This window comes from Neofelis nebulosa, chromosome 12, assembly GCF_028018385.1.
Source record: "Neofelis nebulosa isolate mNeoNeb1 chromosome 12, mNeoNeb1.pri, whole genome shotgun sequence".
NCBI lineage: Eukaryota > Metazoa > Chordata > Mammalia > Carnivora > Felidae > Neofelis > Neofelis nebulosa.
The window spans coordinates 11,936,132-11,960,023 of NC_080793.1; the positions used below are offsets into that span (position 1 = coordinate 11,936,132).

A 23,892-nucleotide genomic window follows, 5' to 3' on the forward strand; every position below is an offset into this window, starting at 1 on the left:
CTGTTGCCTCTGTTTTCTTATCTGTATGTAGAGATGATAAAACCTGTTCAAGGAGTGGTTTCGAGATCAAATGAAATAACGTATGTAAAGCTGTGTGTATTGTAGATGTTTAAAAATGTTTAAGTGGGTCAATGTAACGTAAGGGAAAATATATGGGCTCTGGAGTTGGATCTGAGTCCAAATTCTGACTCTACCAGCTACTGAATCTCTCTCAGACTTACTTTATATATTGGGGGAGAAATGCCTCATTGGAGTTTTGTGGAAAGTGCGTAAGATCACACATCCAAAGTATCTGCTATAGTACCTGGTACTTGGTAGGTAGTCAGTATATGGAACTGTTAATTCACTCGCTATAAAGGTCACTGGTTAACCTGGTATTCCAATCAAACAACAATAAATCATAAGATAAGTGCCCATTCTTTTTCCCAACCCGTAATATTGTTGAAAAGCACTTTATGCTATTTTGCATGGAAAAATCCACCTGGTTTTCTTGAATTTATGGGTTATGGCTCTTTCATCATTATACATTACAACCCCTTGGCAGTAGTGTTCCCTCCCTGACCCCCTTCATTTTCAGAGGATTATATTGTGTGGCATTGAAAACCTGTAACATTGAGGAAATTAACATATTCATGTATATTATTAAAGTCAGGTGGGTATAGAAAGGATTGCAGAAATGAAACACATTGTATTTTTTCTGAAACCTAAAGAGGGCCAATCTAGAGTACTAATTAAAGAAATGAAGTCCCGGCTACAGACAAAAGCTGGTTAAAACACTGCTTTGTCACCACTTGCTGCTTGTCTGCAATTTTTTTTTTGCCTTTTGAGTGAAATACCTGGAAATTGTAAATCTTCGAAATTGCTCCAATTCCTGCCGAGTCCTTTCAGAGAGTGTAAACTGTGGAGGAGGGGGACGCCAGCAGTGATGACAAGAGAGGAGCGTGCCCAGCCTTTGCGGGTGGGATCTGTTGGACAGAAACGGGCTCTGTGCCAAAAGCATTTTGGTCCTTGGGTACTTTCTCTTGACTATGCGTATGGTGCAGTGCATTGGGAAAGTCTTAGGATCTGGGGTCAGAAGATCGGAGCTGCAGTCCTGTCTTTATTGCTCATGAGACTCTTTGATCTTGGCATCCCTCTCTGAGCCTCGGTTTCCTCATTTGTAAGATTGCAGACTTCCTGTCCTGCTCACCCTTTGGAACTGATAAGAAAAGCAACGCAGTGCTGCCTGTGACCTCACGTAAACTGTAATCACCACACACAAGTGCTTCGTCTCTAAAGTCTCTTCCAACTTTGCATTTCATGATTTTACACACAGTGGGATTCAGCCTCCCAGGTGGAAAGAATAGGACAGGGGCAGAGGAGAGTATACTTTCTGATGATTTTTTGCTTCACATGCTTTTTTAGATACCGCCTGTAACAAGAGCAAACAAAATAAGCTACGATCTCCCCTTCTTGTTTCTCCTAGAGAAATCTGACAGAATATTTTGTGGCTGTGGATGTAAACAACATGTTACATCTGTATGCCAGTATGCTGTATGAACGCCGGATTCTCATCATCTGCAGCAAACTCAGCACTGTGAGTAGAGTCATGAGATGGGCTTTTTAATTGCTGTAATTGAAAGATGGATCAGAAAGATTAAAGACAATTTTAGAAAAAAATCAGCCACAATCCCCTCAACATGTCATTTTCATTAATTATTCATGTTTCTTTACAGTGCATGTTTCATTTATTCTTCTAGCTTCACAATCAGTTATAAATAGTTTTCCATTTGGTCGTGTCATGAACACTTTGCATATTTTCACATAAGCTTCCGTCATTGTCATTTTCTTTACATGTCTGCATCATATTCCATTGTATTGATGTGTCATCATTCCCTAGATCTTTCTTCTCTTGATGGCCATTTAGGTTGTTCATAGTTTAATCCTTTAGTAGATAATACCGCAGTGAACATCTTGTGGCTGCTTTGGACGGATGCAGTTCGTATTTGAATGAGTTAGACCATCAGGTCAAAGGACTTGATGAACACTGTGACTTAGGGACTGCCAGACCACTTCCCAAACAGGCTGTATTTGTTTATAGTGAATGCTGCCAGCTGTATATGAGTTACCATTTCTGCTGCAGCCTTGCCAGAATTGTGTGTGTGTTCATGCATTTGTGTGTTAATTTTGCTAATGAAATAGGTATAAAATGGTATTGCAGGTTTGCTTTATTTCTCTTTGGTTACAGGTTACTGAATATTTTCCATGGGTTTGTTTTCTGTTTATATTTTGTTAATGTCTTTTCCCATTTATCTTATAGGACTCTTGTTTTTTGTTTTTTAATAAATTGGAATGAGGTCTTTTATATTGTAATAGCTTTTGCTATATGTATAATATAAACATTTTTTCATATTTTTATTTTAGTTTTTTGTTTTTAACTTGCCAAGTATAGGAGTTTGTATCATTCCCTATATTTCATAAGGAAAATTCTCAAAGACAGAAAGTAGAAATCATTTTACAGTAAACACCCATAGAATTCAATCTAGGTTTTTCCGTTAACACTTGACTGTGCTTGTTTTGGCACATGTTTATTTACCTGCCCATCCCACATGCTATCCATCAATCCATCATATTTTATGATGCATTTTAAAGTAAATCACAGACATCAGTATACATCCGCCTAAATAATTGAGCATGTTTATTATTAACTGAAGTTCAGTATCTCTTTATAGTATTATTTTTCTTTTGAGGTTAAACTTACATACAGAAATTGACTGGGGGTGGAATGCCTAACAGGTACCTCTCTGTTAGAGAGGGTAGAAAGACCTTCTTATAGTGAGAGTTTCCCTAATGAAGGGTCTATGGATAAAATCAGTTGAGTGTTTACATATTACTATAAGGCACCTAATAATGAAAACTTTGTGAGGCTATTAGAGTTTTCTTTATGATTTTCATCATAACTTCATTATTTTATTATTTCTTTGGTGGTGTTTGCTTGTCAAGAACTCACAGTTTTTTCATTGTGCCAGGCTCATAGCATATGCTTGGTGATAAAAGCATGGCCCTTGCCCTCAAGGGGAAAACATCCCAGAGTAGACCTCTTGCTTTGTTTTGCATTTTATTTTAAAGTAGGAGTGCAGTTCATAATCTTAGGACCTGAACACCCAGACTGAGTTTCAGAACCAGAGGATTGCCGCTGTGTCTTTATGAGGCCAATTAGAATAAAAGTACAGTCAGGGAGCACCTGGCTGGGTCAGTCGGAGGAGCGTGTGACTGTTGCTCTCGGGGTCGTGAGTTCAAGCCCCATGTTGGGTATAGAAATTACTTAAATAAAACTTTGGGGAAAAAATGAAAAAAGAATAGAAGTACAGTTGAAAGAGTCTAGTTCAGGGGTGCCTGTCTGGCTCAGTCGGTTTGGCATCTGATTCTTGATTTCGGCTCAGGTCATGATCTCATGGTTTGTGGGTTCGAGCCCCGCATTGGGCTGGCTTTGCGTTGGCAGTGCAGACCCTATTCAGGATTCTCTGTCTTCCTCTTTCTATGTCCCTGCCCTGCTCCCTCTCTCTCAAAAATAAAGAAACATTAGGGGTGGCTGGGTGACTCAGTCGGTTAAGTGTCCGACTTCAGCTCAGGTCACGATCTCACAGTTCATGGGTTCGAGCCCTGTGCTGACAGCTCAGAGCCTAGAGCCTGCTTTGGATTCTGTGTCTCCCTCTCTCTCTGGCCCTCCCCCCCACCCCGACCACATGCTCTGTCTCTGTCTCTCTCAAAAATAAACAAACACTAAAAATTTTTTTTGAAGTGTAGTCCATAACCAGTTACTGTTATATTGGAGTATTAAATTTCAGTAGAACAAAAAGACATCATATTGATTTAATTTAAATTCCCTATAATAAAATTATGATATTTTGAACTCTTAATATGTGCCAGGCACTGTGCTAAGCACTTTGCAATTACTAACTCATTTAATCCTCACTAAAACAGTGTGTGGTAGGTTCTGGTATTGCCTCCTTTTTATAGATAAGGAAGAATGTACCTTCTGTGTGATTTTTTGTTAGGTAAATATAATAGATTAAACACACAAAAGTATTTCTGTTCTTTCCCAAAACTAAAATGAATTCAAGAATAAATCAACAAGCACAAAGAGATGAAGCAGAGATTTTTAAAAATACTGAGAAAATACTATTATCAGTGTTACGCCCGTATTTAAAAACTAAGGTGCAATGGACAGTAAAACATAATTTATCAAAATTGAATCAAGAAAGAAAAATTGAATAGGTATTTAATTTATAGAAGTTGAGTCAGTATATAATTTCTTTTTTTCTGAAACACTCAGATGGTTTTACAGATATGTTTTATCAAACATCTCAAGGAATAGATAGATCCCTGCAGTCTTAGACAAACTTCTTGAGAGTCTAGAAAGAAGGAATACACTCCGCCTTTTCTTGTGTTAATTGTGTAACCTCGACATTCGGCCACACAGGAGATAATACAGGAAAGAAAGTTTATCAGCCAATCTCAGTCATAAACATAATAGTTTTAAAGAAACTGGTAGCAAATGTATAAAAAATATAATTCATAACTCAGTTGGGTTTATTCCAGAAATGTAAGGTTGATAATATTAGAAAAGTCTGTTCGTATAGCTTACCACATTAACATATTAAAAGGGAAGATTCATAGGGTCACCAATAGACCGAGAAGCATGGTAAGTTCATGAATAGGAAGACAATGTATTTAAGATGCCATTCCACTCTAAAATGATCTATATAGATTGCATACAGTTCCATTGAAAATCCCATTAGGATTTTACACAGTGCTTGGCAAACTGATTCTAAAATTAATGCAGAAAAGTCCAAGGAAGAGCGAAGACATACTTGAAGAAAAAGAATGGGTCATGGAAACTTGCTTTACCCGATATCAACATTTTTTGTAGGGCTGTAGTAATTAAGATGCTAGTAACGCACAGGAATACACAAATCGTCTTGACGGAACAGGATCGACATTGCAGAAACAGGCCATGTGTGTGGGGCTCTCGATAGACAACTGAAGTGGCATTGTAAAATCTGAGGGAATGGATGGAGCTTTCAATAATTGATTATCCACATGGGGAAGAAAAGGGAGACGATTTCTATCTTACACTCTCTGCAAAACCGAATCTTAAATGCGTCAAGGACTTAAGTGTGAAAGGCAAAGTTTTAAAACTTCTAGAAGACAAAATAGAATAATATCTGTGATCTTGGAGTAGGGAGAAATTTAACCAAATAATCCAAAATGTACATTGTATAAAGGAAAAGATTAAAATTGGGAAAGTTTGTTCATTAAAAAATATTCAGAGAATGAAAAGACACATCACAAGCTGGAGTTGAGATATTTGCCATATGTAAGAACTGACAGAGTATTAATATCTGAAATATATAAAGAACTGCAGTTGAAAAGCAGAAGACAAGTCTATCAATGGAAACATTGGCCAAAAGCACAAATCGGCATTTCACAGAAGAAAATGGCTAATAAAATATGTGGAAAGATGCTCAACTGCCTTAGTAATCATAGACAAGCAAATTAAAATGACAATGATTAAAATACTAGGTTTGCAAAAATGCGATGTCTGATAAAGTCAAGTGTTCTATTGAAATTGCATTGGGGAATTCATGAACTACTCTGAAAAGTATGTGGCACAATTATTTGCATACACTCAAAACTCAGCACTTCCATCCCTGGGTAGAATTGTGTGTGTTTGTGTGTGTGTACATGTGCATGCATGTGTGTGTGCATACACCTACCTACACACACTCATTGGTCATTTATAGTGGGGTTTATGTACAAGTATGTTCATAGCAGCATTGGGTCTTTTGTTTTTTAAACCTGGACAGAGGCTGCGTGACCACCAACAGAGAACAGATAAATTATGGTATAGTCATACAATGGAGTCCTGTTATCACTGAAAAAGAACTAAACTACCAACATGATTAGGTCTCTAATACAGACTTTTGAGTGAAAGAAGCTACTGAAGAATATACAGTATGGTTTCATTCACATAAAATTCAAGTAAGAGAAACTAAAAGGGATATTACTTAGGGATACATACAAACTCCATGGGGGCAAAAGATATAACACAAAATTTAGGTAGCAGTTTCCTCAAAAGGAGTGAAAACAGTATAGTCAGAAAGAGGCATACAAGGGGCATCAGCAGTATTGTTTTCTGTCTTGAGCTTGGTTAGGGAATCAGCAAACTATTCTGTCAGGCGTCCAATAGTAAATATGGCTTTGTAATCCAAACGGTCTTGTAATTACTGGACTACAACCTTATAGTTTACAATCTGTAAACTAGTGGGAGAGCCTGTGTTCCAGCAAAACTTTATTTACAAAAATAGGCAGGACAGACTTGGCCTTCAGGCAGTAGTTTGCCAACCATGAAGCCAGGGTGCTGGATTTCAGATTCTTAAGTTTTTGTTTTTTTTTTTCTTTTAAAAGTTGATTATATGGGAGCACCTGAGTGGCTCAGTCGATTAAGCGTCCAACTTTGGCTCAGGTCATGATCTCACAGTTCATGGGTTTGAGCCCTGCGTTGAGCTCTGTGCTGACAGCTGGGAGTCTGGAGCCTGCTTTGGTTTCTGTGTCTCCCTCTCTCTGCCTCTCCCCCACTCTCACTCTGTCTCTCAAAAGCGAATAAACTTAAAAAAAATTTTTTTTACGTTGATTATATGATATACATAATTTTATATGCATATATATTTCAGAATTTTTGAAAAGTTGAAAAAGAAGATACCAAGCCCCTTCATCGTGAAATGTTACAACACAGACATAGAGACAAAGCAGTGCTTATGCAAAGGTTAAGAATTAAAATTGCATGAGATTTGGCAGGGGCAGTTCTAGAACCCAGAAGATGGTGCAGCAGTATCTGGTGCTTCTCGGGGAAAAATGATTTCTCACCTGAAATTCCGTGTGTATCTAATGCAAGCCGCTACCATACCTCATCAACCTCCTGAGGTCCCTGTTCCTCCACTCTGCCTTCTCGGTTGTGGATACACCATTAGTTCTCTTGAGGGCCAACCACTCTGCTGATCCACCTGACTTCATTCAACTGGTATTTTTCATGGCCCCATTTTAAGGCAGTGGGGATACAACAGACAAAATCCCTGTCCTCACGAAGCTTACGTTCTAGTAGGCAGACCTTCAGTAAACTAAGTTAAATATATAGTACGGTAGCTAATGATTAATACTAAGGAGCATAGTAAAATGAAGAAGGAGACTGAATGGGAAGGGTAAGGCATTGCATTTTTAGGTCGATGGTCAAAGAATGCCTTATTCGGAAGGTGATGCTACAGGTTCCTTCTTACTACCTTAAGAGAATTCCTCTGACATTGAGCTCCTCTCTGATGTGTCGGTTTGCTTCTCTATTGGCTATTCTTAGGAGCTTGCTGATATGGTGGAATAGCTCCCAAACCTCAAAACAAAACTTCCACATCCCCTTTGTCCCATTTTTAGTCTCCCTTTTAGAACAAAATTCCTTGAGAGTTACTTCTATTAAGTGTCTAATTCTTCCCCTCCCCTCTCCCCAGTCTGCTGTTAGGATTTAGCCCCATCCTTTCCACTGAAACCGCTTTGTTCAGGGCACCAATGACCTCATATCAAGTAAAATTGAAATGAATTAGTGCTTACAGAGTCCTTAGAATGGAGTCTGGCCTATAGTGTGTGTGTGTGTGTGTGTGTGTATATAAATATATATTATATATATAAATATATATATTTATAAGAAGTTAATAACATCTATAATGGGAAGTAAAATACTGTTTAAAATTAGAAAATCATTATTTAGAAATAGATAAATACTGTGTTGAATGTGAATACTAGGAATTAAGGTTAAGGACTTTTTTTTTGAGCTTTTTGTAGTTTTGTTTTATGGCTATACACATGTATCACTTTGACTTAAACTTTTTGTTTAAAAACAGTTGATTTTTAAATAACTTCTGAATTTTGCTGATTGATAGTAGAAACCTCTTTAGGAAGAAGGGGGTTGTTCTTCTTATATCTCACATGTGGTCAACAGCATCCCGATGTGTAATTTCTCCAGGAATACAGTAGGTGAGCAGACATCAATTTTATCTAAGCCTTTGTACTTCTCCAACTTCAGAATTTAAAGTGGTTTTGTTTTTTTTTTTAAGTTTTATTTACTTAAGTAATCTCTGTGCCCAACGTAGGGCTTGAACTCATGACCCTGAGACCAAGAGTTGCCTGCTGTTCCAGCTGAGCCAGCCAGGTGCCCCTAAAGTTTTCTAATTGTTGCCTTTTATTTCCTTAGTAGTGACTTTTCATTGTCTTTTCAATGACACGGGGAATGCAAAGGTTTTAATAGCCTGAGGTTTCTTCTTTTTTTTTTTTTTTTTAATGTTTATTTGTTTTTGAGAGAGAGACACAGAGCATGAGCAGGAGAGGGGTAGAGAGAGGGAGACACAGAATCTGAAGCAGGCTCCAGGCTCTGAGCTGTCAGCAGAGTCCGACACGGGGCTTGAACTCACAGACCGTGAGATCATGACCTGAGCCCAAGTGGGATGCTTAACCAACTGAGCCACCCAGGTGCCCCTCTTGCCTGAGGTTTCTGATGGCCCTCTCTTGATAAACCAAGATGTGGCCTATCATTACCTTGGCAAACCACATTTTTCTCAATTTTGTTTGATAAGATGTAGGCTTGATCCTCCTCAGGACCATCAAGCATCTGAAAGATGAAAACTGTCGAACACTCCAGAGTGCCATTTTCTATATAGATGACTGTGTCAATAGAGATGAACCCAGCAATATTTAGTTCAGAGTCAAGTAATACTCATTTCAGGCTTTTCTTGGTCAATAATGTGATACTCTATATAAGAAAAATGTGAGTTTTTGTTCTCTTTGCTCAGTTAATTCATATTGATTGTTTTCCTTTATAAATGATAAATAGGGAAGGCTTACCTAAATCTTGTTCTCTAATGTAAATACTTCAGTGTGATCTCTTCTGGCACAAAGGCCCCATTTTTCTTCCAGATTTTTATATCTGAATTTAACTCCTGGTGCTTTTTTTTTTTGTAAGTCTTATGGATAGCAGGTTGGTCTAAGACAAGACCTTTATGGACATGGTGTCCTGTAATTCCAAGAAGAGTCCTGGAAGATCAGTATTATCCCCATTTCACAGAATGGTTCATCCCCTCAGAGAGATGAAGTAAACTGACCAAGGTTAGGTCCTAGGACCTTAGGGCCTTAGGATGCAGTGTGGCTTCAGGAAAGGGAGAAACAGCCAGGAGGATGATACATACAAATGACTCATAGTCCCTTCACAGCGCTTGCCTTGGGGATCAGGTATGTTTATTGGGTGTCACCTCAAACTATTATCAGAACCCTAGCCGTGGGAACTGTCAAAGGAGCCAGAGGCACATTGTTAAAATATCCTCCCACTGAGGGAATTTGAGAATTCTCCTAGAGAGCCAAAGAAATAGTCTGAGCCCAGTCCGAAGGATAAGGTGGCTGATGGAGCTGGTTAATACTGGTTTGGGTAAAAAATAAGTCCCTGATTGTATAGTAATTAGAGGAACTTCTTGTGTAGCTTGTAAATCGTTCCAAGACTGCCAAAGAGGTGTGTTGACCGCATCAGTGGACTAAGTGTGTAGAACGCCCTCATTCAGATTCATACCCCTGTGTTTTATAAGGGAGGTCCCGGTTCTCCCTCACACCCTGTTAAAATTCTTCTAAGTTAACCTTTTTCAACCACCTACGATGTGCCGGGCATTGTGCTAATCCTGTGTGTGTGTGTTCATTAGTTTTTGCAGCAACCCTAGGAGCTAGTTGGTTGGTTCTCTTCTCCCTTTGCAGATGAGAGTATCTGGCCCTGGGAAGGTTGCAGTGTCTTGTCTAAGATGCTTGTCTCTGCCAGCAGAGATGGGATGGAAACCCATCACCTTTGAATGCACATTCAGAACATTTTATTTCAGATTTTGTAAGCACTTGCTATATGCCTGGCCCCACCCAGCACCAGGGAAAAAGAAGGGCGATACGTGAATTTCTAACTGACGCACTCGCCCATGAGCACTGCTCAGATTGAACCCACTGTGTCTGTGGTTGTTACATTCACCCGTCCACTAGCCTTACCCCAGCCGTGAGCGCGGCCTTGGTGGGTCCCTGGGCGGTATCTTCCCCAATTCACTGTGGCTTCAGGCCTCTATTACTGCAGTTCCTGTCAGCCCCTGGGCATCTTGGCCCTAATCACTCCTTCTATAATTTAGGGGTAGTGCAAGAAGTTTTGTAAACCGAGACTATCCAGTAAATGATGACAAAGGCATATTTACTTTCTAAAGGAAAGTATTTTATTTGTTTTAATTAATTAATTTGTTTTTTTCAGCAGACTTGTTTTTAATGTTTATTTATTTTTGAGAGAGAGAGAGAGAGAGAGAGCGTGAGCAGGGGAAGGTCAGAGAGGGAGGGAGACACAGAATCCAAAGCAGGCTCCAGGCTCCAAGCTATCAGCACAGGGCCCAGTGCGGGGCTTGAACTCCCGGAACGTGAGATCATGACCTGAGCTGAAGTCAGGCGCTTAACTGACTAAGCCACCCAGGCGCCCCTCAGCAGACGTTTTTTAAAACAATTTCTGAGGAAGGAAGCACAGTTTAGTGACAAGACCATCATCTAATTAATTGAGCCTCCACATCTAATTATTTGTGTAGTACTCACAACTGTGAAAAGAATGGTTACTTTTTTGATAGTACCTCATTTAGGGGAGAAAAAACCCCAAATGTCTTCTCCCTGTCAGTTTCTTCCTAAGTGTAGTGGTGGAGGACGTGGGTGAGTGATACTGAGTGTCGTAGGTGTGCAGAGACGGGTACCTTCCCAACCTTGCCCCAGTCCCATCCCACCCACTCCCGCTAACAGCATCCATTTACCTTGGTGCCACCTGGTCTCGTCACCTAAGAGGGCCAGTTTGTGCACGAGGCTGTTTTTTCAGACTTGGCTTCATTTTCGCTCCTTTCCTGATGAACTCCACCTGTTCCTGACTATGCCAGCCTGTGTCATGGGACGGGTACCCGAATGATGTGTGTAAAGCTTTCCTAGCTCTCCTGGCCTAGAAATAACTAATCCTGTTTGCTTATCTGCAGCTCTTGAAGCAGAGAGGAGAGTGGCAGTTTAAGAAGGTTGGAAATACTGGACCGGAGCCAGGCCCTCTCTGCCTGCACACTCCACTCTGCATGTTCCAGCCGTAGGAACAAACTGCATTATTTTGTTTCAAACTGTGCTCAAGGGAAGCCAAGACCTTGTAACTGGAAACTTACCAAACAGAGAATTCTAAGACTAAATTTAGTGTTCTATTTAAAAAATAAAATAAAATCGAACATTTTGTTTGTTCATCTTTTATATGTTAAAAAAAGAGAGATTAACCTAGTTCACACTAACAACCTAAGAAGAGTATTCAAAGAAGTGAGAAGAAAACTAATCCTCTTGGTGAAGAGGGAAATCCTTCACAAAATGTAATGAAGTGGCGTGAAATACAGACTCTGCAGCCAAACTCTCAAACAGCGTAGCCTCTCTAATCTTCATCACATAAAATTTTATTGTGGCTCAGAGAATATTAAAAACTTAGAAAGAAATGAAAGGAACTTCCACTGGCAGGAAGTAGGAGAGAAAAGATTGGTATGTTTTCTTTATGTGGGTTTTTCTCTGGTTTTGAAACATAAATACAATCACCTGCTTTTTGAACTGTGTTCTTCATTTAATTACGTGTGCATTGGTTTTCTCCTGTTCATGTTGAGCTGTAACTAGAAAGAAGAACCTGGAGATGTTACAGCGGCTACGTAATATAGAATCAACCGTTTAATTTGTGAGACTTGAAAAATTGCTGTGATTCCGGGGCGCCGGGGTGGCTCAGTCAGTTAAGTGTCTGACTTGGCTTCAGGTCATCATCTCACGGCTCTCGAGTTCAAGCCCTGCTTCAGGCTCTGTGCTGACAGCTCAGAGCCTGGAGCCTGCTGGATTCTGTGTCTCCCTCTCTCTCTGCCCCTCCCTGGCTCACGCTCTCTTTTTCAAAAATAAGAAAATATTTTAAAAAAAAATTGCTGTGATTCAACCAACCCTGGGATCCCTAGCTAGTTCTTGCTGTACCTCTCCTGCTTCTGCTCCCATTGCTTCGGTAAGCATCAAGCACCTGCTTTAGACGAGATACAGGATTCAGATTGCTAGTGATTCCCAAATGCTCATCCGTGGGCTATTTGTGTTAGAATGGCCCAGAGTACTCGTCTAAAAATTCAGTGTTTTGGCCACCATCTCCAGACATTCTGGTTCGTAAGGTCTAGCATGAAATCACAAAAGTCTATTTTTTTTTTTAACGTTCCTTAAATGATTGATACACAGCCAGATTCGGAAACAGTGAATAGACTGTTCTCTAAGACAAAAACAATATTTTTACTTTGAATACTGTTATTTTGCCTCATTAGACTAATTTTCATTTTGAGGCTGCATAATGGAGGCCGATTAAGTTTGTTTAGAAGACGTGAGCGTAGACTAGCACTAAAAAATTCTTTGTTTCCATGTTTCTCTTTAGGAGAGCTTTGATTTCGGCACTAGTGAGTCTAGGATAGGACACAGCTAAGTATACCCTATTTAAGCTGTCAGTAATGTTGGTTGCTGATGCATTCCGCGGTTGTAATTTGGGGTGCATGTGTATAAAGAAGACCTAGAGAGGTGATGTTTCTTTCCAGCCATTGCATTGAGAGCACAGCAGAGAATTTTATTTATTATTTTAGTGGTGTGGTCAATTTGTGAAATAGTATAGTCTTTAGGTTATAGGACTGATTATAGCTTATTTTTTGTTATGCCTCTTCTGAACCAAATCTCTACCCCAAAGCACTAACGCGTAATGTATTCAAGTCATTGGTATCTTAATATGCTTGAAAAGCCCTAAATGGCACCCATGTTGGCAGATGTCATATTGATGTTGTTAAAGAAATTTGAGCACCTACCAGGTGCTAAGTCAGCAAGAACAAGGAGTCCTGATTTCCTGCAGTGTCTGTAGGCTGAAAGTGTGGTCACTTTGAGCTAGAGCCTGATGCGAGACTAGGCTGTGCTGTTGGGTTGCTACAGATCTTATGAAAACTCACATTTTTTCTCTTTTGCTATCTTGATAGCTATGTAGTCTGCCAGCTAGATGATTCAGCCAGCGTGCTGGTGATCTTTTCCCAAGAAAAAGGACAGCAGGGCTGGATGAGAGAGTACCAGACTTCAAATCAGGATGGTGATGTTCAGTTCCTACCTGTGTACTTAATCCTGCCAACCATCTGGTCTTGGGCCACTTACTTGATTTTTCTGAATCTTTCTGTCCTTTTCTTTTAAAAATGGGGATAGTATTGGGGCGCCTGGGTGGCTCATTCAGTTGAGTGTTTAACTCTTGATCTCGGCTCAGGTCATGATCTCATGGTTTGTGGGTTTGAGCCCCACATCAGGCTTTGTGCACTGACCACACGGACAGAGCATTCTCCCTCTCTTCCTGTCTCTGCCCTTGCCCCCACCCTGAGCTCTCTCTGTCTCTCTCAAATAAACTTTAAAGAAATAAAATAAAAATGGGGACAGTAGTAACACCCACCTTAGGGTTGTTGAAAGAATTCAGTGGTCGTAGATATGAAAGCACGCTGCCCAGTGCTGGCTACATACTGCCCAGTCAGCAGAAGTAAGTGGGCTCCAAAGGGCAGCCAACTCTGATTTGACTTTTAGAAGTAAAGAAGGCTGTAGAGATCCTGGAAGTGTTGTGAGGATTTAATTTGTATAAACGGTAATAGTAGATGTTGAATGAATCTAGGCAACAAGAGGATAGTCATGGCAACTCATGAGGTTTTCCATATCTACTCACTTCTCATTAGTCACTTAGTCATTGACTAAATTGTCATTTCTTGTTCAAGTCTCCACAGTCATGACTACATAGAGATTGAATGGCCTAAAAAGTTGCTCTATTTACTTGACCCGGTGTTACCACATGACCAGGCTTCCAGGGAGAGGTCTAGCAGCTTCCTGTCTGCATCCTACCAGGCTCTGATTTCTCTGTCTCTCTCTCTCTCTGTCTCTCTCTCTCTCTCTCTCTCTCTCTCTCTCTCTCTCTCTCTGAAGTAGACCTGATTCTTGCCCCAGGCAGAATTAATGATTCCTTCTTCATAGGCTAACACACTTGAACCTCTATCATAGCACCTCTTTCATAATGCCTTTGTGTTGAGGTTGATTGTTGGCATTTTGATCTTTCTCTCTCTATTTTGAATTGCTTGAGGGCATGGCTTGTACACGTAGTGGATTCTCAGTAATTGTCAGATTAATACAGATCTAGCACAGAGGCAGTTTCCTGTGAGCTAAGAGCACAGGCTCCAGAGCTAGACTCCCTAAGTTCATATCCTAGCTCTGGCACTAGCTTTGTGACCTTGCACAAGCTCCTTAAGTATGTAGTCACCTTAGTTTCCTCATCTGTAAAGTGGGGACACTGCAGCTACCCACCTTACAGTGGTATTATGAAGATGAGATGAGTATATAGAAACACTTAGTACAGTGCTTGGCGGTAGTAAATACAGAGGAAGTGGTCGTGGTGGCTAGAGCATGGCTTCAATCTGTCTGAGTTGACTGGTACTTTCTAAGGTTGGATTTGCCTGAAAAAATGCTACAGGGGCGATTCTCCCCACCCCTCATGCCTTCATATCTAGTAACTCCCACCACCTGAGGTTTCCTGTTTCTTCACGTGTGGCGACCTGAGAGATGGGTACTCATGATTCCATGTTCAGTTACACCATCTTTCTTTTTAAAAAAATGTGATCCTTTATTAGAGCATTAGTGTAAATTGGCCAAACATAAATGAAGAGCTTAGGAATATTTTCAAAGCACTGTTAATATCCACTTACCCAAGAATTGAGGCGGCACATTTCTTTTTGAGTGCCAGCTTGGATCCATTGGCAACGGTTGCGTGGTTGGAGGAATCTTCAGGCCGTGGCCTGACTCCGTAGTTACTCATGTCCATCAGGCACAGAATGGAAGACAGCACCTTGCCGTCCCTGTGTTTAAATGAATTATCAATCCCCATGTAACTTTGCCTTTTTCTCTTTCACTTTCCTCACTCTTGGTGCTAGGGGCCTATTGACATAATAGTTTACCATCCCATAGCTTCTGCCCCTGCTTTGGAAGCTAGAGCTTTACTCTGGCAGTTTCAGTTGCTTTGATATTTTGAAGTGTCAAATCTTGACACAAAAGCTTATTGTCCTGGCTAATAACTTACTCTAATTACTTTACCTAGTAGATAGCTTTAAAAAAAAAAAAAAAAAAAAAAAAAAAAGGGAGCCAGAAGTAGTTAAGCAGGGCATCGCCTGAGAAAGCTTCCTCTTGACTGGCTGCTCCTGCTCTCAGAGGAACGCACTCTGCTTGACTCCATGTTGGTGGGTTGGATTTTTTTTTTTTCCTTTCCCCAGAGGATAGTGGAGAAACAAGAGGTAGGATGAGTTCCATCCAACTAAAAGAGAAACTACTGGAAGAAAGATTGTCTCCACCCCCTGCAAAAAAATAAAATAAAGAAGCATTACATTTTGGCTTCTAAGAAAAGCAGGACTTTCTTTGCTCTTTTCCCTCTTTCCACGCACATGTCTGGCATCTGTCTAGACCAGCTGAAGGTCTTTGATTTCTGAGGCCTTGTAAGTTGTCTTTATGTTAAAGCATCTTTGATAGTTTCTTAAAAGCCAACTCTTCCCTCACTAAATATAGTAAACACAATGTGATCATAGCTGAACCGTTTGTAATGAAAGGTTTTTCTTATACCCTTGGAAGGGTTGAGTAGATTAACTTTCATAGTCCCTGCAAAAAACCTATTTGTTGATTTCATTGTGGGTTTTCTATTTGAGAATAAGTAAAAATCAAAAACAAATGAAATCCACAACACTATTTGATTCACGGCACCGTTTATTTCCTGATGACTACAAAGGTGGTTTATAATTACACAGAAGAATCTAGTTCTCAAACTGAGAGAGCTGACAACTTCTACAAGGCATACAACATTTTCTGCAACTGTCCTGCTTTGGAAAGTTCTTGGTTGAAATGAGTCGACCTAAAAATGCCCTATCTTTAAAGTTAGAAATCTGGTATTCTTTCTGTACTCTGTGTTTGTTTGTAATCAATTTCCTGGTGTTTGGCTTCAGAGGGGAGATCCAGATGCTGCCTCTGACTAACCCCGTGATGAAGCAGGTGTCAGTTTGATCTTTCCTGAGTTCTAGGCTGTGAAGAGGGACTGTGCCCATCTGATTGTCTGTCAGCCTTTGGAACTCAGAATCTCAATACCTTTTAGAGATGTGCAGCTTCAATTGTGATCTCTTAAGCAATTACAATTTGTTAAATGTCTGGTAATTTTGCCTGCCATTCCTCATGATGTGAAGCTGAAGGCATCCTAACATTCCCCAGCATTTGCTCTGCACCTGCTCTGTGTCCAGCATAGTAAGAGATGAGGAAGGAAAATCCAATGTGGTCTCTGCCCTTGAGGAACTCACATCTTTGGTTTCACGCCCCTGGTCTCCTAAGATCATCTACCTCTGAGATATCCAGAGTGTTGGGGGTCAAGCACAGAGGAAGGCTGTGCCCTCCACAGTCAGGTGATAAGGCTGCAGTGGTTCTGAGGTAGCACATGAATTCCAGGTGGACCCCTATAACTGTAGACACGAAAAAGCAAGACTGGCTTTGAGACAGACCCTGTTTTACTTCGTCAGTCATAGCTTAGTCAGTATAGCTGAGGAAGGTGAGCTGGGGCAAAGGGGGCACATTCTTCACGTCAAAGGATGGCAGTTCCTCTAGATCAGAAATTGTCAGAGCTGGAAGAGGGCACAGAGATTACCGAGTCCAACTTCTCGTTTTCCATGTAGGTGAAATTGAGACCCAGGAGAGGAAGCAGCTTGCTCAGATCAAAAAGAGTTAATGGAAGCTCCATGGAAGTATATGAAAGGGAACATGACAGAAAGCCGGGCTTTCAAATAGGTGTGCCAGATTGGGGTATAAGCCTTTCCATTTGACCAACAATCATTACGCCACTGTCTAGAATTTCCAGTGGATTGAAGACAGTATAACACTTTAGTTAAGTATAACTAATCCCCAGGAAATTATCACATCTGTGTTTGTTTTAAAAATGATTATTTTCTGTTAATTGGCACTTTACCAGATGATTTGGTCATCTAACAGCAAGGCAAATGTATTTCTACATAACGTGGCCATACTGATAGGAACAGTATCTTGCCTAACTCAGAATCCTCAGTATGATGTGTAGACACAGTGTAGACACTCAGAAATTTTTTTAGTTAACTTACATGTTGTGGAAACACAGCGACTATTATAGCCTGACAGACCTGGACGTGAGTCCCAGTTCTGTCACTTATGAGCTGTGTGGCTTTGGGCAAGTTATTTCACCTTTGAGGCTGTTTCCATATCTGAAATGTGGTGATGAGTGTATATGTATGTAAACCTGCACACTTCTTAAACAATACTTTGCAATATCCTAAAATCCCCAACATGGTACCTGGCACATAACACTGTTGAGATTCCTTTTTTTTTTTTTCTTTCCATGGAGAGAGTCTTACTTTTTTTGTTTCATGTTGAACTGCTAAGCTGCCATTAGGAATCTTTACACCCCGCCCCCCCCCAAACACACTCTCTCTCTCTCTCTCTCTCTCTCTCTCTCTTTGTGATTTTTCCAGCTCTATCATTGATCACTCTTCATGTCCTATCCCTATTGCCTTCTTTCTTTCTCTCCCTTTGCCGCAGAGAAAACTAATGGAGCCATACAGAAAGCTCCAAGATAGAACTGACCTTGTGCACCTTTAATTGAGGACAGAATTTACTAAAAGTGCGTCTAGAAACCCACCAGTGGTTTACTTTACAATCTGTGTCCTGGCTAGACTGGCTGTTGGCTGTATAATTTGTCTAGTTTTGTCTGGAGTCTTAGACTATTCAGCTGCTTCAGGGCAAAATCTTTTGGGGTGTCATTAAATGGGATTGATAATTGGCTTCTGATGAATATTCATTGTGACTAATGACTTTGGGCAAATTTTACACATACTATCTTTCTATTCTCCCACTGAGTGAGATTTTGATAGGATCATTTTCTTCAACTTGCACTTCAATTAAATATTCACAATGCCCCTTTGTTGCCTATAATCCAAATTGTATACTTCCATTATTTTAAAATTTTGTATTCTTTAAGGAATGAGCATAGGCTTTTAGGAACCTTAGTTTTAAAAATGGAGTTGGCCTTAGAGGTGTTTTTAAATTAAGTGGCTGATGATAATTTATGGGATATAATGTTATTTCTGATGAAGCTCTGATAAATCCCAACACTTTTCTTGTGGTTGCCTCACCACTATTCCTAAGTAACAATGTACATTGTTTTGCCACTTAGTGTTTTGGAAAAGAGTCAAACAGTTTTCCTGTTTGTTTGTTTTCGTAATCAAATGGGTAAATGCATTTTACTTCAATTGCAGAGATTTGGCCTTTAGAAAACTCCCAATGAAGATGATGATGAAACACCTTAAAAGTTTGATTTTTATGAGAGATAGGTAATTTTAAAATCTTGACATTTAACTTTTAGGGTTTTTGTTTTTTGTTTTTTTAAGGAAAAGGAGACATGAAAAGAACATTGTCTGGAGCTAAGATCTCTGCCACTTTATTGCTTGAAATAGGATTTTGACTCAAACCAACTTAAGCTAAAGAGAGGCAGGGAATCAAGTTCTATCTCAACCAGGAACATTCTATTGAATGACTTTTTCAAAGAGAATTACAAGTGAATTCGTGTGATGGGGACATCTTATGTTTGTATGTCACCTTATAGATTTTGAAGGGCTTTTACTTACTTATTTGATGTGTTGCAGAGTTATAGAATAGACATTTGTTGAATGAATGGATGAATGAATCCATTGACACGATTTCCCAAAAGTGGCATATTTGTGTGTCTGGGCTTGCCGTTATTGTTTTGGAATTTGAGTCATATACCCCACTCTGTGAGACTCATGGAAATGTTGGTCCGATAGTGGAAAGCCAGGCCACTATCTTTATATTGTGAGTATATTTTAAGTTGGAATTGTTTTTTTATTTATGGAAGAAACATTGCATTAACTTCCACCTACATCTGTGCTGTACCACTGAGAGAACATGGGGAAGAAGAGAGACATGGTCTTTCTGGGCCTTACAGTGAGAGGACAAATATGCAGACAGGTCTAGTCCCATTAATAATGGGGGCTTACACCCAGGAGAGCCATGAGGGGAATGCAGTGCTTTCGCAGAGACCCAGAAGAGGAGGAGTTTGCTAGGGGCACAGATCCAGGAAAGGAGTACATAGCTCCTCCTAAGTCTGAAATGATTTATTCAAAGGATAAAGTTGGAGAAGGCAGTAAAAACCATGGGGCCGCTCTACAGGTAGACTGAAAGTTGATGGAGACAGGCCTGCTCCGGACGTGCCCCCAAAGTCTCCCAAGTAGGATGTTACATGACCGGACCTGCATTTTAGGATGAGTACTTTGGCAGCTGGTTAAAGTATGGGCAGGAAGAGCTGGGGCCCAAAGCCAGGGTAGCCCTCCGGCCTGACTTCAGGGTGCAGTTGGAGTGAGGTTTGTTCATTTTCCATTCATACGACACCAGCAAAGATTTTTCATCTCTTCTAACCCCGAAGAGATTAGTCATGTAAAACGTGACAGCCTTCTTTATATGGAATCCTACTGAAATGGGTTGAGAAGGGATGGATTAAACCTACAAGCCTTGGCGGAGTCGCTGGGAACAGCTCTTGAGAGCCTGCTGGATCAGCTCCTGTTCATGACATGTACCTGATTTAAAGAACAGGGTCTGGAGGGAAAAGGAGGTGGGGGAGAAAGTAGCGGCCCTGGATTTAATACACAGCTCTCACAACTGTGAAACATCAGCAGAATATCCAATTTAAAGCTGTTCATGTTACACTAACCTCTGGGATTCTTTTAACTGGGCCTTGGCACGTCACTCTTTCGCCACGTAAATGTCCTTCTGTCAGCAAAGGCCAGTTAACAGCTTCCAAAAGAAGCAAAGTCCTCATGGGAACAGGCTTCCCAGAAACCAAAGAAACATTAAAGAAGAAAGGCAGAGAGAAACATGTGTTGTTGGCTTTTGTCGCTTCATAGCCATATCTCCAAAGGTGTTGGGTTTTTTCCTTCTATGTTGAATTTTGTAGCAATTTTATTCCATTATATCTTTGTCCCTAATTTTTAATTCTCTCAAATCCTCATATGATGTGTCTAGCTCTTAAGAAAAAGAAGGAATATGTCAAAAGAAGACGGAGCGGAAGGATTAGTCAATAAACAGTGTTGGGGCAATTGATTAACTATGTGGAAAAAATAAATTCTCACCTCCGTCCTTAAACCTAAATTAATTCCAGATGGATCAAAGAGTTAAATACTGGGGAAGAATTTGGAGGACTTTCTTAGTATAACAGCAGTAGAAACCATCATGAAGGAAAAGATTTGTCTGTGTAATTATTTAAGCCTTCTCTTCCCCCAGAAGTGCAAAGGAAATTACAGAAGGATAAATTATTTTCAGGAATGTTACAAAGGATTAGCATCCTTTGTATATCCAGTGTTTGCTTGTAAATTACTTTTTCAAAATACTAATGCTCAAAATACTAAGAATGCGAACAGACCATTTACCTAAGAAATATTACCAAGAACAGTGACAAGAGGTTAAGCCTTAGTCATGATCAGAGGAATAAGAAGAAAATCCAGATAGATACACTTTCAAAGCTACTAACTTGACTACGTTCTTAGTGCTGGTGAAGTATGGAGAGAACATTCTAGTACATGGCTGGGGGAGTGCAAAGAGACTCCATTCTTTATTATTACATTTATTATATTATAGTTATTAAGTGCCTTAAAATATTTATAACCTTTGTGTCTGAATCCTATATTTAGGAACCATGTATAAAAAGTATTGACATGGGGCAGACTGAGTGGCTCAGTCTGTTAAGCGTCTGACTCTTGATTCAGCTCAGGTCATGATCTCATTGGTTCATGGGATTGAGCCCTGCATCAGGCTCTGTGCTAACAGCATGGAGTCTGCTTGGGATTCTCTCTCTCCCTCTCTCTCTCTCTGCCCCTCCCCTGCTCAGGCTCTCTGTCTCAAATAAATAAATTAAAAAAAAAAAAAAAAGTATGGACACGATCTGATTATATAACATAATGGTGGGAGAGTAGTTAAATGTAGTTTGGGAAATTCACTGAGTGTCATTAGAAGATAATGTTTTCTAAGAATATTTGAGGACGTGGGAAAATGCCAGCAAATAAACATAAACTTAAAAAAAGGTAAACGAGCACTGTATTTACAGTAATCCTATGTATGTGCCTATGGAAAAGGAAATAAAGGAAAAGGAAATAGAAGTGCCTATGTATGTAATACCCCAAAATGTCAAGTTATTTTCAGATGGTGAAGACTTTTATTTTCTTTTATCCCTTTTCTCCATTTTGTAAAACTTTTACTGTCCATTGTGCATTAGCCTCATAATCGGGGCAGGTGGGAGGAGATTTCTTTTGAAAAGCAAGCTCTTACTAAATTTTAATTAGAGTGATTGGATTAGCTTACAATTTTAAATATGTTGAAAATTATGTATTTAATTTTATTGCTCAACTCCAGTGAGAGCATCTCCTTACTTTGATTTTCTTTAAATGTTTGAGAAAGACACACACACACACACACGAAGAGAGAATGAGTGGGGGAGGGGAAGGGGGGGTGGACAAAGTATCCGCGCTGATAGCAGAGAGCCCGATGCGGGGCTCGAACTGAAGAACCACAAGATCATGACCCGAGCTGAAGTCGGATACTTAAAAGACTGAGCCGCCCGGGTGCCCCCTCACTGTGATTTTTTAGCTCTGATTCTTTGATTTGTTTCTGTTGCAGTTGACTGCCTGCATCCACGGGTCTGCCGCGATGCTCTACCCCATGTTCTGGCAGCACGTGTACATCCCCGTCCTTCCTCCACACCTGTTGGACTACTGCTGGTAAGGCTGCTACTCCCCCTGTCCTCTGCTGTTCCTTCTCTAGGAACTGATGAGGATGTTAGGTCTGTAACTTGTGATGCAGCTGGTGACTAAACTAGAAATAGTAACAGGAAAATGACATGGATTTTAGACCATGCGATTACATGGCCCTTTTGTTTCCAAACTGTTCTCATCTGTGTGATGGCATTCTTAAAAGTTCAAGGCAGTAGATCATACTTCCCATTTCTCACTTTGGGGAAACCAAAGCACCAAGTAGTGGTGTGATTTCTTCCCCCCAAGGTGGACTGGGGACTGGTGAGAAGAACACTCGAGGTACCCAAGGTCTTCACGTTTCGGCCATACCCTGGCACATTCTGTAGGAGCCGCTCTGGCTGTGGTTGGGGAGCACGAGCCAGACTTCAAAGGCCTCTGCACTTCTTTGACGGGAGTTTCGCTGTTCAGGGGAAATGTATTTTAGTGGAAGGCATGCGGCCTTAGAGTCCGCTCTGCCACCTTGGGCGAGTCGCTCAGCCTAAGACTTTGTCTCCTCATCTGTAAAATGAAGTTGTGCCATAAATAATATATGAAGATAAATGATACAGCAGAATAAAGGACATGATGTAGAAAACCTGACTCACGGTAGGCACTCACAAAATGTTTCTGCAGATGCATTGTCACTATCTGTCCTCCACGGATTACCAAAAAAGAGTGTGTCTGTAACTGATTTGGATCTGTTTTTCTTCTGAGTAATTTCTTTCTCTGGTGTAATGTTACTAAAGACATTGTCTCCAGACAGCTCAAGTCAGCAGACGTTGATAAGGGAGCACTGTACACGTATAGGAAAAAATACCGCCTGAGAGAAATTAAGAGCTTCAGGAGGAAAGGACCCATTGAGGGATCACAGCCCTGTCACTTAAGAACAGATGATTTAGGGGGCACCTGGGTGGCTCAGTTGGTTGAGTGTCTGACTTCAGCCCAGGTCATGATCTCCTGGTTTGCGAGTTCAAGCCCGCGTCAGGCTCACTAATGTCAGCGCAGAGCCCGCTTTGGATCCTCGGTACTCCCCTAACCTCTCCCTGCCCCTCTCCTGCTCACGTGCGCGCACGCTCTCTCTCTCAAAAATAAATAAACATTAAAAAAAAAAAAAAAAAGATGATTTAGGATACTTGCCATCAGTTCAGATTGAGTCCAGGTCATAATTCTTGCTTGGGTTCTTCCAGCCCATTTTGCAGTCCTGTCACTGAAAAGGTTCGTCGAGGTAGTCAAATTGTCCTGGGAGCTTAAAGGTATTCCGCAGGACTCCTAATCTGAATGTGTTGTGCTCGCTCTCATCCCAACAAGTCATGTGTACAACCAAGATGTAACTCAGAGCCATCAAGTAAAAATCAGTCACCCTCTCCAGGGCAGTGCAGGGCATTTAGTACCTTATCAAGGTAGGTGTTTTTATCTGTGCCTTTCTCCCACCTCTTAAGAAATTAAGGGACTGTCCCTCTGCTTAGACTTGCCACTTCCTCTTGAGCTTCTAAACCAACTCTCTTGGTTTTCCCATTCTGCCACATATCTCAGAGGAGAGGACTGTGTTTGCTGTCTAGTAGTTTGTTGTTGTTTGAGTGAAAGACTGGGGAGCTGGGTGGAGGAGGACCGTGAGGCTCTGAAAGGAAGAAAGAGGTAGGGGGAGTGAGAGGTGGAAAGAGGACAAGACACAGAGCCAGGGGAGGTGGAGGAGGATGGTGAGGGGAGTAGATGGAAAAGGTAGAAAGGGACATGTGTTACCTAAGACTCACACAGTGAGTCCCAGTTTCCTTAGCACACCTCCTGCCCCCCACCATGTAATAGTGTCACAGGCACCTACTCCCACACAGACAGGGGGCCCCCTGTACCCATACATACGCACTGACATGGGTCCCTTCCCTGTGCC

General features: G+C 40.7%; 1 protein-coding gene across 23 annotated transcripts in view; it reads left to right on the forward strand.

Annotated features, from left to right (window-relative positions):
• DENND1A (DENN domain containing 1A) overlaps positions 1 to 23,892 on the forward strand; it is a 513,465-nt gene that overhangs the window by 268,645 nt on the left and 220,928 nt on the right. For 22 of the 23 annotated variants that reach the window (XR_009251413.1, XM_058694192.1, XM_058694190.1 and 19 more), the window contains 2 exons: positions 1,466 to 1,576; positions 21,895 to 21,995. Coding sequence is in view for 22 of the 23 variants with exons in the window: in XM_058694192.1 (XP_058550175.1) it covers positions 1,466 to 1,576; positions 21,895 to 21,995 (212 nt within the window). In the remaining variant the exon portion in view is untranslated. The remainder of the gene's footprint in view (positions 1 to 1,465; positions 1,577 to 21,894; positions 21,996 to 23,892) is intronic. The other variant, XM_058694181.1, reaches the window with a different exon arrangement.